Source organism: Oncorhynchus keta, chromosome 2, assembly GCF_023373465.1.
Source record: "Oncorhynchus keta strain PuntledgeMale-10-30-2019 chromosome 2, Oket_V2, whole genome shotgun sequence".
Taxonomy (NCBI): Eukaryota; Metazoa; Chordata; class Actinopteri; order Salmoniformes; family Salmonidae; genus Oncorhynchus; species Oncorhynchus keta.
The window spans coordinates 81,733,051-81,752,364 of NC_068422.1; the positions used below are offsets into that span (position 1 = coordinate 81,733,051).

The 19,314-nt window shown below is 42.5% G+C and overlaps 2 protein-coding genes across 2 annotated transcripts in view; both read left to right on the forward strand.

Annotated features, from left to right (window-relative positions):
* Window positions 1–10,015, forward strand: part of LOC118381325 (talin-2-like) — a 146,772-nt gene extending 136,757 nt beyond the window's left edge. Inside the window, exons 49-57 of the mRNA XM_052485071.1 lie at window positions 734–850; window positions 1,455–1,640; window positions 1,900–2,007; window positions 2,102–2,207; window positions 2,695–2,819; window positions 4,525–4,713; window positions 4,871–5,053; window positions 5,258–5,383; window positions 6,856–10,015. Coding sequence (XP_052341031.1) covers window positions 734–850; window positions 1,455–1,640; window positions 1,900–2,007; window positions 2,102–2,207; window positions 2,695–2,819; window positions 4,525–4,713; window positions 4,871–5,053; window positions 5,258–5,383; window positions 6,856–6,984 — 1,269 coding nt within the window. The 3' untranslated portion in view covers window positions 6,985–10,015. The remainder of the gene's footprint in view (window positions 1–733; window positions 851–1,454; window positions 1,641–1,899; window positions 2,008–2,101; window positions 2,208–2,694; window positions 2,820–4,524; window positions 4,714–4,870; window positions 5,054–5,257; window positions 5,384–6,855) is intronic.
* Window positions 10,016–17,214: 7,199 nt separating this feature from the next.
* LOC118372871 (tropomyosin alpha-1 chain-like) lies at window positions 17,215–18,991 on the forward strand. The gene is made up of 2 exons (XM_052470170.1): window positions 17,215–17,733; window positions 18,308–18,991. The coding sequence occupies exons 1-2, from the start codon at window positions 17,620–17,622 to the stop codon at window positions 18,497–18,499; spliced, it is 306 nt and encodes a 101-aa protein (XP_052326130.1). The 5' UTR covers window positions 17,215–17,619; the 3' UTR covers window positions 18,500–18,991.
* Window positions 18,992–19,314: the final 323 nt, after the last annotated feature.

The following is a 19,314-nucleotide window of genomic DNA, read 5'->3' on the forward strand; positions in this document are numbered from 1 at the left end:
GCTGTGCCGGGTGGAGATTATAACAGAACATGGCCAATATGTTCAAATGTTCATAAATGACCAGCATGGTCGAATAATAATAAGGCAGAACAGTTGAAACTGGAGCAGCAGCACGGCCATGTGGACTGGGGACAGCAAGGAGTCATCATGTCAGGTAGTCCTGGGGCATGGTCCTAGGGCTCAGGTCCTCCGAGAGAGAGAAAGAAAGAGAGAAGGAGAGAATTAGAGAACGCACACTTAGATTCACACAGGACACCGAATAGGACAGGAGAAGTACTCCAGATATAACAAACTGATCCTAGCCCCCCGACACATAAACTGCTGCAGCATAAATAGGGAATAGGATGCCATTTGGGACGCAATAAATAGGGAATAGGATGCCATTTGGGACGCAGTCATAGTAATCCAGGGCACTCCTTTTAACCTGCTTTTGGACCTTCTCCAAGCCCTGAGGCAGACAGACGGTAGATAACAGGTTAAGTTTGGCTTATATTAACTTCAGCTCAAGCTGCAGGGTGGTTCATGTTGATGGCTGTTGTGCTGCCTGTCTTTCAGTTCCATATGGTGTTTATGTACATAATACCAACAGCACACGCAAACTGTCAACAGAAAATAATGTTAATCTCTCCGCCCACCAAAGGCAAGATGTCTCTCTGATGCCCCCAGTGCTGTCTCTCCCACTGACATCCATGGACCTGTCTCCCCCATTGTCCCCCCTCTGGTAACCCACCAGGTGATGGTGACCAACGTGACGTCCCTGCTGAAGACGGTGAAGGCTGTGGAGGACGAGGCCACGCGGGGGACCAGAGCCCTGGAGGCCACCATTGAATGTATTAAACAGGAACTCACGGTAAGCAGTCATCTATAAAGTGATTTATTTCATCAATGACTTGATTAGGATAGATGACAATGGACATGGTCTCTCACTTCCGCTTTGTGGCCGAAACGTGTCCTCAAGCTAAGCTGTAAATGCTGTATTAGTTACGTACTATAAAAGCATTGACATATTGAATCATCAACCATGACGGTTTATATACTCGTCAATAGATGAGCTCTGAACTCTAGGAAGGCCCAGGCCCTGTGTTTTCCCTGCTATACTTATCTTTAGTAACTGACAGAGGACCACAGATCTCCATTAGTTTGTGGTTCCAGCTCTAAGCTTTATCAGTACCCCCTCAGGACAGCCTCCTAGTGCAGCTACTACAACTAGAGCCTTGATCAAACACAGCTATTACCATGGGATCAATAAGATATAAACCAGAGTTAAAACTCAACAACCAGTGTTGCCACATTGGGACACATTAGTATGCCTGTTGTGTGTTTGGTCATTATAGGACATAGCCCTGTTAGGTGCTACTGCACACAGCTGTACAATTCAACATTATATGGAGAGTTGTTTGATATATTGAGTCAGTGAGGTTTTTAAGAACATATTGAGTGTTGTATTTCTTCAGGTGTTCCAGTCTAAAGACGTCCCGGAGAAGTCGACCACGCCTGAAGAGTTCATCCGCATGACCAAGGGCATCACCACGGCAACAGCCAAAGCAGTGGCGGCTGGGAACTCTGCACGACAGGAGGATGTGATCTCCACAGCTAACCTGAGTCGCAAGGCCATCTTCGACATGCTGACCACATGCAAGGTTCTGATCAATACTCCTTACTAGGGAAGATGCCCCCTACCTTCTGTCCCCTACCCTCCTATCCTGTATACTTAAACCCTGACCAGCACGGCCATTTTCAACATGCTGACTATATGGAAGGTTGTGATCATCCCTAGGCCCTAAACCGTGTGGATGTTAGAGGAAGAATATATATTGATATTACTTCTCATCTCATCAATACTGACCACCTGGAAAGTGGAACATCTGACTCCTAACACTGTGTGTCTGTGTCCCTCAGCAAGCCGCTTACCACCAGGAGGTGAACAAGGATGTACGGAGCAGAGCACTGCTCTACGGGACAGAGTGCACCACAGGTTACATTGACCTACTGGAGCATGTGCTGCTGGTAGGTTGGGTGGGTGTGTCTGTGATTGAGAATAGAGTAATAGTGATGATGGGGATGTTTTCCTGAACCACCTCTACTCTGTGTGTATCTCCAGGTCCTCCAGGGGCCTACAGCAGAACAGAAGCAGCAGCTGGTGTTCCACTCTAAACGTGTTGCTGGGGCTGTTACTGAACTCATCCAGACTGCTGAGGCCATGAAAGGTGAGAGGAGACACTTCACTGAACTACTACTGTACGCCTGGTTCATGATATAGGACAGTAATGATCATTTAGCAGATCTACTGTATGTATCCAGAGTGTTCTATTAACAGTCTGTTCCTGCCTTCTTTGCCACAGATGGAGGTAAGTTAAGATGTAACCAGTTGTGATTCAGGGCCGACCGTTGAATTGTCCCTCTTTACAGGCCCGTTAGTCTAACAATATCCCCATTCATTTCATCATGCTCTTCATTTTAGTTTCCTTCTCACCATAAAGACATTGTGAAATGCTCATCACCATGTCCATTTCAGTGTGGATGCTCTTCATTTGCGTATTTAATGTCACTGATAAGATAATTGCGATTCAATCTTAAACACACTTAATTTGCTGTGCATGCCGTGTCATATGGCATTTGTTCTGTCTTCATATTGTCAGGCATGCTCTGTTCATACACTGCTGTGTGTGTGGTAACTCACTGTGTGTGTTTCAGGCACAGAGTGGGTGGACCCAGAGGACCCCACAGTGATAGCAGAGACAGAGCTGTTGGGGGCTGCAGCGTCCATCGAAGCAGCAGCTAAGAAACTGGAGCAGCTGAAACCCAGAGCCAAGCCCAAGGTAGGAGACTACAACGCACCTCACAAGCCACATGGGTATTTTTAACCCCCAATTTCTACACTAATAACATAAATGGGATGCATAAGTTGGAGCAAGAATGACAATCCTGTCAGTAATTTTGTCTTGGTGCTTGTCTCTTTGTTGTTGGTGTGTTTGTCATTATGTGGCTGTCTGTTTAAAGACAGTGTCTCATCAGTTTTGACACTCAGATTCTGTGGTGTTCAGTCGCCGTGAGTCAGTGTTAGATCCATAGGGTGATGCTATATTCACTATTTGAATGTCTAATACTTGTATTGTCTCTCCTCACATACAGTGAAAGTAGTGGCAACGTCTGCCTCTGGATTTATTCATGTTTGTACACCTGTATGTACACCCGTCTGTATGTACTTTGGTATGTCTACCAGTCCATCAGTCTGTCTGTAGCTGATATCATGTACATCGTTCAGGAGGAACCTCCTACTCTATTCTGACCTTCTGCTCACCGCTCCCTCCTCTCTCCCTCCTTCACTCTTTTCCTCTTTCAATCCCTTTCTCCCTCCCCTTCCTGCTGTCTGTTTCTAACCCTTCTGTTCCTCCCTTCCTTCTCACTCACTCCCTCTCTCACTCCCTCTTTCTCTCTCCCTCCCCTTCACTCTTTTCCTCTTTCAATCCCTTTCTCCCTCCCCTTCCTGCTGTCTGTTTCTAACCCTTCTGTTCCTCCCTTCCTTCTCACTCACTCCCTCTCTCACTCCCTCTCTCACTCCCTCTTTCTCTCTCCCTCCCCTTCACTCTTTTCCTCTTTCAATCCCTTTCTCCCTCCCCTTCCTCTCTCTAACCCTCCCTCTTCCTCCCCCCTCTCTCTCTCCTCCCCTTTCTTTTCCTCTTTCAATCCCTTTCTCCCTCCCCTTCCTGCTGTCTGTTTCTAACCCTTCTGTTCCTCCCTTCCTTCTCACTCACTCCCTCTCTCACTCCCTCTCTCCCTCTCTCACTCCCTCTTTCTCTCTCCCTCCCCTTCACTCTTTTCCTCTTTCAATCCCTTTCTCCCTCCCCTTCCTGCTGTCTGTTTCTAACCCTTCTGTTCCTCCCTTCCTTCTCTCTCCCTCTTTCTCTCTCCCTCTTTCTCTCTCCCTCCCCTTCACTCTTTTCCTCTTTCAATCCCTTTCTCCCTCCCCTTCCTGCTGTCTGTTTCTAACCCTTCTGTTCCTCCCTTCCTTCTCTCTCCCTCTCTTTCTTTCTCTCTCCCCCCTCCTGTCCTGTAGTTCTAGTTGTAGCCCATCTGTCCCTATACACTGTAGAAGTACTACTCTGATCAGAGTATAAACCCTCGAAGCCTTCTCTGCAGGCCTCTGTCTGATATGTTTGATATATTAGGTTGTTATTCAATCCAACTATGTATCAAACATATTTCTACAGTGTCCCGCCCTGTCTACAGACTGTGTGTGTGAGGGACTGGTCTAATCTTGGAATGACTTGGCATAGAATAGTTGTAAGTGTTTTGTGTTCTTATTTCGTTTAGTTTGCCCCAAATAACAGATGTTACTAAGAAGTTTCTGTAGTGCAGACAGTACGGATTTGTAAACAAATCTGTCAGTGAACTATTTTGAAATTGAAAGACTCTAAAACGCCAACATCAAAACCATTACGTTTGCCATGTAATATGATTGCTGCCTATCTTTGTCTCGTCCTGTGAGACGTCTGAGTTGTGACTGTCCCGTCTCCCCTTCAGCAAGCAGATGAAACGCTGGACTTTGAGGAGCAGATCCTGGAAGCAGCTAGGTCCATCGCTGCGGCCACCAGTGCCCTGGTCAAGTCTGCCTCAGCTGCCCAGAGAGAGCTGGTGGCTCAGGGCAAGGTGGGCTCCATTCCAGCTAATGCAGTGGATGATGGTCAGTGGTCCCAGGGTCTCATCTCAGCGGTATGTACACACACCTACACACACAATCGAAATAAAGCCTCCAAATAACGTTTATCAATCCTTTTTTTAGAAGAGCTGGAATGAACACATCACTAATTCTAAGGGATTGCATCTTTAAAATATATATGAACCGTTCTCTCTGTGTTCTCTCCTACAGGCCCGGATGGTAGCAGCAGCCACCAGTAACCTGTGTGAGGCAGCTAATGCCTCGGTCCAGGGCCAAGCCAGCGAGGAGAAGCTGATCTCGTCAGCCAAGCAGGTGGCAGCCTCCACAGCCCAGCTCCTAGTGGCCTGTAAGGTTAAAGCTGACCAGGACTCTGAGGCCATGAGGAGACTGCAGGTATGAGGATGATGAATAACAAATGGCCCCCTGCCTCCTCGGCACTCCTGTAGATCCTACACGTCTATCTAATTGTTTCAGATCTGGAGGGGTGCCGGGGGAGACGGGGCTCAGTGTAACCCCACAAACACACATCTTGTGATTAGCATTGTGTAATAGTTGTAACGTTATGTGGTATGATATTGATGGACTGTCCTCCCAAAGGCTGCTGGTAACGCAGTAAAGAGGGCGTCGGACAACCTGGTCCGAGCGGCCCAGAAAGCTGCATTCCACAAGGCAGACGATGACAACGTGGTGGTCAAGACCAAGTTTGTGGGAGGAATCGCTCAGGTGAGACTACAACGCTCTGGCAGACTCCACAGTGACATGTAGACTGTTCAAACCTGATTTACTCTTGTCAAACCTTTCAGTTCTATAAGTGGAACAACTCCAAGCATTTATCAGGAGCTGACAGCACTGTACAGTATGTTCTACAGGCTGGTTTGTATCAGGTGTTGTGTAGTAACTGGTGCCTGTTCTATCCTAGTGTTAATTAGCTAGGTGTTGTGTAGTAACTGGTGCCTGTTCTATCCTAGTGTTAATTAGCTAGGTGTTGTGTTTTAACTGGCGCCTGTTCTTTCCTAGTGTTAATTAGCTAGGTGTTGTGTGTTAATTAGCTAGGTGTTGTGTAGTAACTGGTGCCTGTTCTATCCTAGTGTTAATTAGCTAGGTGTTGTGTAGTAACTGGTGCCTGTTCTATCCTAGTGTTAATTAGCTAGGTGTTGTGTAGTAACTGGCGCCTGTTCTATCCTAGTGTTAATTAGCTGAGTGTTGTGTAGTAACTGGTGCCTGTTCTATCCTAATGTTAATTAGCTAGGTGTTGTGTGTTAATTAGCTAGGTGTTGTGTAGTAACTGGTGCCTGTTGTATCCTAGTGTTAATTAGCTAGGTGTTGTGTAGTAACTGGTGCCTGTTCTATCCTAGTGTTAATTAGCTAGGTGTTGTGTAGTAACTGGTGCCTGTTGTATCCTAGTGTTAATTAGCTAGGTGTTGTGTAGTAACTGGTGCCTGTTGTATCCTAGTGTTAATTAGCTAGGTGTTGTGTAGTAACTGGTGCCTGTTCTATCCTAGTGTTAATTAGCTAGGTGTTGTGTAGTAACTGGTGCCTGTTGTATCCTAGTGTTAATTAGCTAGGTGTTGTGTAGTAACTGGTGCCTGTTGTATCCTAGTGTTAATTAGCTAGGTGTTGTGTAGTAACTGGTGCCTGTTCTATCCTAGTGTTAATTAGCTAGGTGTTGTGTAGTAACTGGTGCCTGTTCTATCCTAGTGTTAATTAGCTAGGTGTTGTGTAGTAACTGGTGCCTGTTGTATCCTAGTGTTAATTAGCTAGGTGTTGTGTAGTAACTGGTGCCTGTTGTATCCTAGTGTTAATTAGCTAGGTGTTGTGTAGTAACTGGTGCCTGTTGTATCCTAGTGTTAATTAGCTAGGTGTTGTGTAGTAACTGGTGCCTGTTCTATCCTAGTGTTAATTAGCTAGGTGTTGTGTAGTAACTGGTGCCTGTTGTATCCTAGTGTTAATTAGCTAGGTGTTGTGTAGTAACTGGTGCCTGTTCTATTCTAGTGTTAATTAGCTAGGTGTTGTGTAGTAACTGGTGCCTGTTGTATCCTAGTGTTAATTAGCTAGGTGTTGTGTAGTAACTGGTGCCTGTTCTATCATAGTGTTAATTCGCTAGGTGTTGTGTAGTAACTGGTGCCTGTTGTATCCTAGTGTTAATTAAGCTAGGTGTTGTGTAGTAACTGGTGCCTGTTGTATCCTGTGTCCAGATCATAGCAGCCCAGGAGGAGATGCTGAGGAAGGAGAGAGAGCTGGAGGAGGCCAGGAAGAAGCTGGCTCAGATCAGACAGCAGCAGTACAAGTTCTTACCCAGTGAACTACGGGAGGACGAGAACTGAGCTATACCCTGCTGCATTGCCATGCTGCCGTTGCGTGTGTGTGTATGTGTGTGTGTGCATTGAGTGCATTTGTACCTGTGCGTCTATATGTAATATGTTACCACACACACGAGCGGTGGCCCAAATTGACTTTCCTAGTGTGCAACAACGTTAAGTTGGCCTCTTAATGTGCCCTCTCAACCAGTGGGTTCAAGCCCAGAATGGGACATGGATAGCCACTGTCTACTACACCTGCAGGGGTCTTTAACTGCCAGGAGTTGTCTACTACCACTATGACTTGGCTTGTGACGGTCTATTACCCTGCATTACCTGCCAGTTAACCTACACTGGGAAAAAGTATTCTCTAGAAGCAATGGATTTTTAACAGGTGAACATGCTGAAAAATGTGCATCATAAAAGTTTGAATGTTTTTCTCTATGGAGCTATACTTTTGATGTGATTGGATACTAGTGTTGACAGTGAATCTCCAAATTAAGGGGATATTTCTAGATGTTAGCATGGTCTTAACCTTTTGGCCGGACTTTCTTTAATAAAGGAAGAAGAGTGTGATATGTTAGGTGCATACAGTACATTAGGCATTTACACACACATTGCTATTCATTTCCTTTTTTATGAGACAAGTGAGAAATTATAGCATTTCCTAGATATTACTAGTGTTTGAAATTCCACACTTGGGTGATTTGACACTTATGTCACCTTGTGGTCTATAAATATATATATGTCTCCTCCTTGTCAGACAGCAAGTAATTCAGACAGTTGAGGTATTTGGAGCATATTGAAGAATAGCTTATGGATCTTATTTAATGGAACCATTTTTGTCACATTGACCGATCGGCTTGCGTAGACACTTTAAATAATCCTTGTTTAGATGTGCTCTTGACACTGAAGATTGAAATGTGCCTAGTGTTGATAAATGCTTAAATTTGCATCTAATTGCTCGAGACCTCTTTACAACAACCTCTTATGATGCATTACAATCTAGTACTTTATTATTTCTCTGATTTGGAGGCGAAGTTACTACAGAATAACATTTTTAGCAAGTTAAGATACTCTGACATTTACAATAAGCTTAACTTGTCTCATCCCTTCCACTACTACAGATCTCCTAGCCCTGCATAACCTGGACTGTGGACAGTCCGTTAACTGGCTTCCTTCTACTATTCTCATTAGTTTACAGTTGATATTGAGCCATACAGATAGAACTGATGTTCATGAAGCAATACTATGAAGGCTCTGTAGGGGGCAGTGTTGGTGTCCTCACGGCCTCCTGACATGTAATGAAATGCCCTCTTGTAGAGAAATCTTTTCAAACCTCAAACACTACAAACACGGCACCTCTGAAAACCGTTCAGATACTGTAAGAAAAAATACTAATGTAGGAAACAATTGCTGGTCTTGAAAATGTATTATGATTTAAGTAGGAGTTTTTTAAAAACATCCAGGCAATCTGAAAATATTCTCATTGATAAAGCGTGATTTCTCTACAACTCATAATGCAAGCTGAAATGGACGGCTCTGATATTGTAACACCCCAGACCTCTTGAATGAATGTGAAGCAGTAAATGTTTGTTGACTTTACACAATGTACTGTGCTTCTGATGGTTACCCCTGCTGTCTTACACGGGGCAGAGTCCCCCATCCCTCCATAGGGGCCTGTTGGACCACTACAGTGGATCACGTCCTGTTGTTGTTCACCTGTTGAATCCGTCTCACTCTTACTCTAATGGTGCTTTGTGTAACTGTAGTGGGAAGTGCTACTATTGCACTATATTTACCTTCTGTTTGCCAGGCTTGTGTTCATTATGCACCGAAAGGAGGAAATCGGAGGAGGGATTACCTAGAATCCTAATGAACACAACCCAGGTTTGTGTTCATTATGCACCGAAAGGAGGAAATCGGAGGAGGGATTACCTAGAATCCTAATGAACACAACCCAGGTTTGGTTCTAGCGTTTGGTTTTACTAGTTTTATGGACAGTCGGTGAGTGTTAAGTTAGCAAACAAATCATTATTGTGGGGTAAAGTTCTGTCAGTCATATGCATGGCTTCTGGGTTCTATTATTTTTGTAACAGAAAATACATCTACACGACGCACTGAATGGTATTGGTGTTCTGAACTGCACATATGGACAATAACCCCTAACAAACTGCAAACGGTCCATGTTAAACATGTTTTACTCCGTATTGATGTGTAACAGTAGGCTCTACAGTTCAAACGCTGGTACAGTTCTGTCAGAGTTCACGCATCTGGTCGTTGTAGTATTATGTCATTAGTGCCTTAGTCTCTAGCTCATACAGCGTCTGGTCTGCTTGTGACAACTTATCTAGCTGGATAAAGGAGTGTGGTCGGTATGAATGAGTAGGGCCTTGAGTTGTTCCTGTCATAGCCTATTACCAATACTTTTAGGTCCCATAGAGATGAAAAACACGGCCTCACAGGTACTACTACGTTGTCCTATAAACTGTACCTCTGTCCCCATCTTTCTGCCTGATGCACCCATGGCCTTGAGGGCAGAGACGAATGTGTCGCTGTGTAAAAAGTACCATCACTATATGTATATGATATATATGAAGACAACACATTTTTGTACTGCATTCCATGGACATGTATCAAGATGCTTCTGAACTCTATCTATGACAGAATGGAGTCTGTCGTTCGGTTATTGTATGTTACAAGTAAATCATAGGATTCACACACTCCGGACAATAGGTCTGTACTCTGCTGTTTTATGGATTGATTTTTTTTTGTTGTGCTCTCTTTTAAGCCACGAGGAATCTTTGTTTTAAGGATAAATGTGATAAGGATATTAAGATGTATAGCTGTTAATGTAGTGTGACACATTTCAATGGTAGGGAGAAACTGTTCATACCTGTGTGTTTGTCCCATAATGAATTCAATAATAATTAAAGTGCAGTTCTATAAGAAAGATCGATATGAAGTGACAATGACCTACAGTATGGAAACTATTTATCTGGCCACAAGAAAACAACATATTTTTTGTATTCACTGAAAATAAAGGGTTTCAAAGTAATATGGCCTGCAGAATTGTGTTTTTACCTGGTTTGTTTTTGTTGTCTTGTTGAATACAGGAGTGTGATCATGAATGGACAGGCTAACATTGTGTCTGATTCCAGCAGCCTTCTCCTAGACTAATCTACATTCTCAGGTTCAGGCCAGCTGGAAATGAAGCCACAGATGACCGAGAAGTTGTTGATTAAAGATGAGGTGAAAGCCTGTGACAGACTAATGACATGTATACTGTAGTAAAGCTTTAATAATCACACATCCTAGCATCACATCCTGCACATAAAAACATGCACTACTAGTGCAATAACAGAACGTGATCCTGTGGTTTGAAGAGACCTACTGCTCTAGAGGTGAATTTTTCATGCAGGGTCTCTTTAAGCAGCTCCTCTGTCAGTGAAGGTAGATGGTATTTCTGAGTCAGCAGTGAGCCTTGTGCTATATATAGCTGGGGTTGGTTAGAGCTGAGACAGGTACTAATTCTGGCCCGCTCTAAAATCTGAGGAGGGAGGTGATTTGTAAATTACACTGGCACAGTGTACACGGGGCAGAGTCCCCATCCCTCCATAGGGGCCTGTTGGATAATACCCATAATTCTTGGGAGGAAGGGTGAATCGCAATACCATAATCACTGATCTCAAGGTGCTGGACAGGTGAAAGCAAGATGGCACCCATCCGATTCTTTAAATCAGTGAAGTAGGACAATCTACTGGTTCACAATTGGAGTTCTGTAGCCCCATAAAATACAAGCTTTATATGGTCATGTCTCGCGGGGCCGCCCTTCCAAATCTTGTCTTGTTGACACGTGAGAAGCCTGGGCTATATGTGGTTCAATGTGTTCCCTTCAATCAGTTTTGAAAGAACTTCTCTGTTAGAACATATTGGGAATTAAAAGACAAGAAGAGTGTAGGTACTTTTTTTGAAAAGTATAGAGCCACATGTCACAATAAAACTTCCTGAATCAGCTGTTGTCTTTTGTCTGAGGCAAACTAACTCTTAGAATCCTCCCACCCTCCAACCCCAACTCTTTGGCATACATGCTGCCACAGAGGGAAAATGAGACACCAATGACATAAAGTTCCCAGACCAGCTGCAGTCACCCTTTTGAATGCTGCACCCAGAGCTACACATAGACATCACACATGGATGTTATCTGTGGGTGGGTGACCTCAGAGGCAGCAAGGTTCTGCTCCGCCCAAACCACATTGTAAATGAGATGGGTAGCTGTTGTCAAGCAATCGTTTAGCGTGTCGGTCTCTGTCTTTCGAAGCACCCACATGGTGTGAAAAAGGAACAGGAATTGTTCAACTATTCTTGACATTGTGAAGATGAAATCATCTGCCTTTCTCAAAGTTCTTAAACTACAGTGAAATGCGGGGGTTCGAAGAAAACCTCTCTGCACCCATGTGTTACAATACAGGCACATATGGAAGCCTTTGGAAGGAATACAATTTAGCTATTGATCCCATTGTGGAATTGTACTACTCTGAGAATGTAGACAGTCTACTGCATTTCAAGCCCCATTTCACCTGACCCATTGTGCTATTTTTATTAAAATACCAGAAAGTCCTGGTTAATGAAGAGGACTGCCAGAGGTCTGTAGGGTTCACATAGTTATTACCAGAGACCATTACACTGACACTCTCACCTACAACCGCGTTACAGGACCACATACTTCCCACCAGACTGAGAATTCTAGCGATACTCTACACACCCCAATGCTATTGTCAGACCAGTGGTGTGGGATTGAGGAGTATTTACTGTTATGATGGACTTAGAGACATCAAGGAAGCACATGTATTACATGACTGACAGAGATACAGTAAGTTTTATGTTATCCCAAATTCCCAGTAATGTAAGGCCATAGAATCATCGGGTCAGATACTTCAGTAGTAAAAGGGTTTATCACTTCCCCAGTAAGAATACCTAAATAGAATTGACACAGTTCAGTTAACTCTGTGTACATTTAATTCCATGTACTTTGTTTTAATAATAATAATAATATATGCCATTTAGCTGACGCTTTTATCCAAAGCGACTTACAGTCATGTGTGCATACATTCTACGTACGTATTATACGTTTTGGCCCAGCCTGGTCCCTGAGCTATTTTGGAGTTGGCTATACAGCACAAACAGATCTGGGACCAGGATTTCAGAGTCCCTAGATGCTTGGCTAGACTTTCTAAAGCATTATGATGAGTTGGCCAGGTACTGTGTTTATGTATCTGTGTCTAGTATCTGTCTCCATTAGCCCCAAAGGTCTTGGGAAAGCATGGCTTCTCTGATCTCTGTATGAGCGGTCTATGTGGTCTTTAATCTGTGTTTATGAGCGGCATGCTGTGCCTGGCAGCAGCTGGACAAAACCCAGGCTAACAAGAGAATGACAGCTGCCTGTGTAGTGCCTGCCATAACATGAGATGGGCAGACACCCCAGGGAGAACATTAGTGATCACTGCAAACTATTCATCTAATGCTTTAGTCTGCTTCAAAGTACATACAGTGCCTTCAGAAAGTATTCATACCCATTGACTTATTCCACATTTTGTTATGTTAGTCTTACTTTCTAAATGGATTCATTTTCTCACCCATATATACACAATAACCCGCAAAGTGAAAACATGTTTTTAGAAATTATTGCAAATGTATTGAAAATTAAATGAAAGTATTCACACTACTCAGTCAATACTTTGTAGAAGCACCTTCGACAGTGATTACAGCTGTGAGTCTTTCTGGGTAAGTCTCTAAGAGCTTTCCACACCGGGATTGTGCAAAATTTGCACATTATTCTTTTAAAAATTCTAGGATTCCACCAGGATTTTGCCTCAAGGATTTGTCCTGTGCTTAGCTCCATTCTATTACTTATTTATCCTGAAAAACTCCCCAGTCCTTAAAGATTACAAGAATTCCCATAACATGATGCAGCCACCACTATGTTTGAAAATATAGAGAGTGGTACTCAGTAATGTGTTCTATTGGATTTGCACCAAACAACACTTTGTATTCAGGACAAAAAGAGAATTGCTTTGCCACAATTTTGCAGTATTACTTTAGTGCCTTCTGCAAACAGGTCTTTTGTAATATTGTTTTGGAGTAACTACAATGTTATTGATCAATCCTCAGTTTTCTCTGTAACTGTTTTAAATTCACCATTGGTAAAATCCCTGAGCGGTTTCCTAACCTAACAAGATTAAATATTATTATATTATATATTATACAGTTAATTAACAAATGTGCACGACAGTATTCATACCTTGGTTTTTGTGGTAAATGTGAATAAAAAACTGTTCACTTTTGACAATGGTTTTTATACACATCCAGTTGATGTTGGAAGTTTACATACACTTAGGTTGGAGTCATTAACTAATTTTTCATCCACTCCACGCATTTCTTGTTAACAAACTATAGTTTTGGCAAGTCGGTTAGGACATCTACTTTGTGCATGACACAAGTAATTTTTCCAACAATTATTTACAGACAGATTAATTAGCTTATAATTCACTGTATCACAATTCCAGTGGGTCAGAAGTTTATACACACTAGGTTGACTGTGCCTTCAAACAGCTTGGAAAATTCCATAAAATTATGTAATGGCTTTAGAAGCTTCTGATGGGCTAATTGACATCATTTGACTCAATTGGAGGTGTACCTGTGGATGTATTTCAAGGCCTACCTTCAAACTCCGTGCCTCTTTGCTTGACATCATGGGAAAATCAAAAGAAATCAGCCAAGACCTCAGAAAACAATTGGAGACCTCCACAAGTCTGGTTCGTCCTTGGGAGAAATTTCCAAACGCCTGAAGGTACCACGTTCATCTGTACAAACAATAGTACGCAAGTATAAACACCATGGGACCACGCAGCCGTCATACCGCTCAGGAAGGAGAAGCATTCTGTCTCCTAGAGATGAACGTACTTTGGTGGGAGAAGTGCAAATCAATCCCAGAACAACAGCAAAGGACCTTGTGAAGAAGCTGGAGGGAACGGGTACAAAAGTATCTATATCCACAGTAAAACGAGTCCTATATCGACATAACCTGAAAGGCCGCTCAGCAAGGAAGAAGCCACTGCTCCAAAACCGCCATAAAAAAGCCAGACTACGGTTTGCAACTGCACATGGGGAAAAATATCGTACTTTTTGGAGAAATGTCCTCTGGTCTGATGAAACAAAAATAGAACTGTTTGGCCATAATGACCATCGTTGTGTTTGGAGGAATAAGTGAGAGGCTTGTAAGCCAAATAACACCATCCCAACCGTGAAGCATGGGGATGGCAGCATCATGTTGTGGGGGTGCTTTGCTGCAGGAGGGACTGGTGCACTTCACAAATAGATGGAATCATGAGGGGGGAAAATTAGATGAATATATTGAAGCAACATCTCATGACAGTCAGGAATTTAAAGCTTAGTCGCAAATGGGTCTTCCAAATGGACAATGACCCCAAGCATACTTCCAAAGTTGTGGCAAAATGGCTTAAGGACAACAAAGTCAAGGTATTGGAGTTGCCATCACAAAGCCCTGACCTCAATCCTATAGAAAATGTGTGGGCAGAACTGAAAAAGCGTGTGTGAGCAAGGAGGCCGACAAACCTGACTCGGTTACACCAGCTCTGTCAGGAGGAATGGACCAAAATTCACCCAACTTATTGTGGGAAGCTGGTAGAAGGCTACCCAAAATGTTTGATCCAAGTTCAACAATTTAAAGGCAATGCTACCAAATACTAATTGAGTGTATGCAAACTTCTGACCCACTGGGAATGTGATGAACGAAATAAAAGATTAAATAAATCATTGTCTCTCCTATTATTCTCACATTTGGTGATCCTAACTGACCTAAGTCAGGGACTTTCTACTGGAATTAAATGTCAGGGATTGTGAAAAACTGAGTTTAAATGTATTTGAGTTTAAATGTAAGGTGTATGTAAACTTCCGACATCAACTGTATTTGTAGTTGTCCACATAATATAAGTCAGAACAGAGTAGTGATGCTATTCGGGCGGGAGGGTGCGGGCAGCAATCGGTTGAAGAGCATGCACTTAGTTTTACTTGCATTTAAAAGCAGTTGGAGGCCTCGGAAGGAGTGTTGTATGGCATTGAAGCTCGTTTGGAGGTTTGTTAGCACAGTGTCCAAAGAAGGGCCAGTTATATACAGAATGGTGTCGTCTGCGTAGAGGTGGATCAGAGAATCACCAGCAGCAAGAGCGACATCATTGATATATACAGAGAAAAGAGTCGGCCTGAGACTTGAACCCTGTGGCACCCCCATAGAGACTGACAGAGGTCCGGACAACAGGCCCTCCGATTTGACACACTGAACTCTATCTAAGAAGTAGTTGATGAAGCGGGCGAGGCAGTCATTAGAGAAACCAAGGCTGTTGAGTCTGCCGATAAGAATGTGGTGATTGACAGAGTCGAAAGCCTTGGCCAGGTCTATGAAGATGGCTGCACAGTACTGTCTTTTATCGATGCTGGTTATGATATAGTTTAGGACCTTGAGCGTGGCTGGGGTGCACCCATGACCAGCTCGGAAACTAGATTGCATAGTGTAGAAGGTACGGTGGGCCTACATGTGATCTGCATAACATTCATGCAACAAACCAATACCAATTGTACATACCTTTGTGTGCCTCCTCGTCAGTATACCTGCAGACACAGACACACACAAATAAGTTGGCAGTTTAGTCATCTGCCCCCAATGCATCTATAGCTTTCAACATATTCTTACCTCTTTGTTGATTGACATCCACTGAATTGTGTCTATTTTCTGTTTTAGAACTAATTTTAAAAGCGAGAAAGTGCCAAACACAGCCATTTGCACAAATATGAAAAGATAGATAGTATAGTAGACAGATAGTATAGTAGACAGATAGTATCACCATAAAACAATATTTTAGATCATACAAGGGAGAAACCTTAAATTGAGGAGATCTTCTAAATGTTTAGTTGCTGTTTTCTCAAATTCAAATAACAATGTTTCTGTTGGGCAGTTAGGCACCTGCAAGAACCCCCAAGAACTAAGGAGATTCCTTGATGAACCCCACCTCCTATGGGGTTCTTAGAAGTAACTTTTGGGGGCATTTTTCAGTGCCAATAACCCTAAGGTTCTTCAACGAACTTTGAGGATCTTAGAAGAGTCCTTGTTGAAACCTTATGTACAGTATGTAACAGGTGCAACTTGTGCAAACAAGACGTTCCTAAAAATACCCCTCAAGAAAACATGGGAGGAACAGAGAGGACAATAAAAAGAGGTTGTTTGAGTAGATGTCACTGAGCCAACCCAGGATATGGTGATATAAAGATGTCATTGTTTGTGTTGTTGTTCTGTTCTTCTCGCTTATGGGGTATAGGCCTACAACAGCAGTACCTTTCACACACATATCACCTAAGGTTTAAACCAATGTTCTGTACGTATGAGTACTATAAAGTAAAAATGTACTATAAATGTAAGTACTAGGCATATTTTTTTCCATTATCTTCCCCATAAAGATATATCCTAGAAATGATTTAGGTAAAAGTGAACTTGATGGTATATGTCCATACCATGCAGCCAATCACAGTGTGTTTGGACAGGTCTCTGGTTCCTCCTCCACTGTTCATGTGCGACAGCTGTGACTGACTCCCCTGGACCTGTGAGCTGTAACAGAGGAAGAGGGGCATTGCTGAAATGCCAAAGCACTCTTTTCTTACCCTGTGGCCATTTTGAATGAACTCCAAAACACTTATAAGCTCGATGATATTCCACTGTTGAATATAACACTATCTGATGCCCCTCTTCAGACTGTGAACAATATCTTGAGGGACTTGTTGTCATGCTCCTCTCATCTCTACTGTGTGGTATCACTGACAGAACACTTCAGCATAGATAATATGACACCCTTCCCAGGGACAATCCCTTTTAAACATTACACTACATTTGGCTGCTTTAATAACAGTTTATTTTGTCTTTGGAGATCAGAGTTACATGACCCCATCTCTCAGGTGTTATGATTCATAGTGTGGGATACACAATTATTTTAGACATGAATTTGGTTGGAGGAATGGTAACATATACAACGATTACGATGCCATTATTTATTCATATAAATATGACACTATCAATCCTTCTTTGAACTGCTTTGTTGAGCAAATGTAAGTTATACTACCAGAATGAAATGAGCAATTCCAGTCAAAGATCATGTTTTTGTTGTCCACCTTCACTTCCTTGTGCATAAACTGACCCCCACTCCCCAAACTGACTTCCTTGGCTGTAGCCTACGTCTAAGAACAGTGTTTGAAAAAAGAACAGACGTCTTTGAGGGGGTGCCACTTTCTCGCCCATAACCCATACATAGTCTTATCAACGGTAAAATGTACTGGATCAGCGAATCGCCGAAGAGAGCCATAAAACATGCAGGACCCGCGGAAGAGAGCAGCTGCCGTTGTTTCCCCAAAAAGTTTTTGGTATCCATGGGGATCTAGTAACTCCTCTGCTATAGTACATATTTGACAAGCTACAGTCGGCTCGAGCTTGCACTCCAGCTTCACGTTCAGTGTGGTTCAGACGCGCGGAGCTTCTCAGCGTTTTAACTCAGTTTGTTTTTTGTCAGTTGGTGAGGCCACCCCAACAACACAGCAGTCATGGACGCCATCAAGAAGAAGATGCAGATGCTTAAGCTAGACAAGGAGAATGCCCTGGACAGAGCTGAGGGAGCTGAGGGAGACAAGAAGGCAGCGGAGGACAAGAGCAAACAGGTTGGCATCCATAGAGAAATCGGGTTCTGTCTTATTTCGCACGGGTGCCTTTGGCACTGTGCGTCAAATGTTTGGGCACGGAGTGCTTTGGAGCGTTCTCTCTTTCGATATGGATTAAATTAAGTCTCAGAGGATGAGTATGAGGATCAGTATTGATTGTTGTATTTAATCGTATTAGGAATATATTTGTTTTTAGGGCGTGACAATGTTTTATTATTGGACTCCAGGAAGTTTTAGAAAATATTTCCTGTTTGACCGATTCATTTATTATGCAGGATTAATCCTACTATAAACTAATATTATTTGATCAGCGTTAGATTTCTTTTACCACAAAACATGAATAGCGTAGTCTATTGATTAAAGTATGCCACTCTAGTGTTGTGAGTGGATTGAATAAATTAAATGTAAATTATTGTACATAGACAAAGATATAATGAAGCATTTGTAAGTGTTTGCCTTCTGTCCATGACTCTTGACTTTTGTTTTCTTCCTTTTTTTGTCTGTTTCTGGCTGTGCGTCCACACTGTTTATGGCACACCCCAATTGACTGATGATATTATCCACCAACTATCAGCTTGAGGATGACCTGGTAACGCTGCAGAAGAAGCTGAAAGGAACAGAGGATGAGTTGGACAAGTACTCTGAGTCTCTTAAGGATGCCCAGGAGAAACTTGAACTCGCCGAGAAGAAAGCCACAGACGTAAATTGGCATAAACCTGTCCGAAGTGTTAAAGTACTTTCAGGGGAACCACGAACAGTCTGCTAACATTGAACCTCAACATTTTTCATTCTAGGCCTCGTCATCATACATATATACATATTAGTTAGGCTTATTTTATTGTTTCAGTTTGGAATAGCCTACATAATTGTTATTGTTAATAGCTGCGTCTTCATTAGGCTCGACCATTGGCCATATTCCACATGTGTCCATTGAAACCGAATAAGACTGAGCAGACCAACTGTAGGCATAACAAATGTGCCTTGTGTGCCACCCTCCTCGAAGATGCAAGCAGAAGGTTAAATTTAGCTGTGTACCCTGTTTGGTTAAAATAGGGCCCCGTTTAGAACTTCAGTTAAACGTTTGGTGGAAGTTTTTGAATATTTTAAATACCTTTAATTTAGATTTGTAGGTGTCATACCTTATATTCCACTCCTCAAATTAAAACGGTTCCTTTTCCTTTTATTGAGAATGTTGTAGGGGACGCCGATAATTAAACGTTTGTTCTTATAGGACACATGCATCTTATTGTGTCAGTTTAGAAAGAACACCAAATGATGATAGTAATTATAGTAATAAAAAAAACATTAAACAAAAATGGTCCCAAAAATATTTACACTTTAAGTAACATATAGATCTATCATTATTATGAATTGGGATAATCGTGTTACTTTTGTACTTACGTAATCGATTTTTATTTTGAAATACAATTAATATCTTTAAATACATGTTAAATGCTTATTTTAAAACATTTATTATAGGTTAAATCCCCCCATAATAAGTGAATATCCCAGATATGATGCGCAATCACAGCACCACTAGCACCAGCCTGTAGGGGGAAGGGGGTTGGGGTGCTCTGAGCA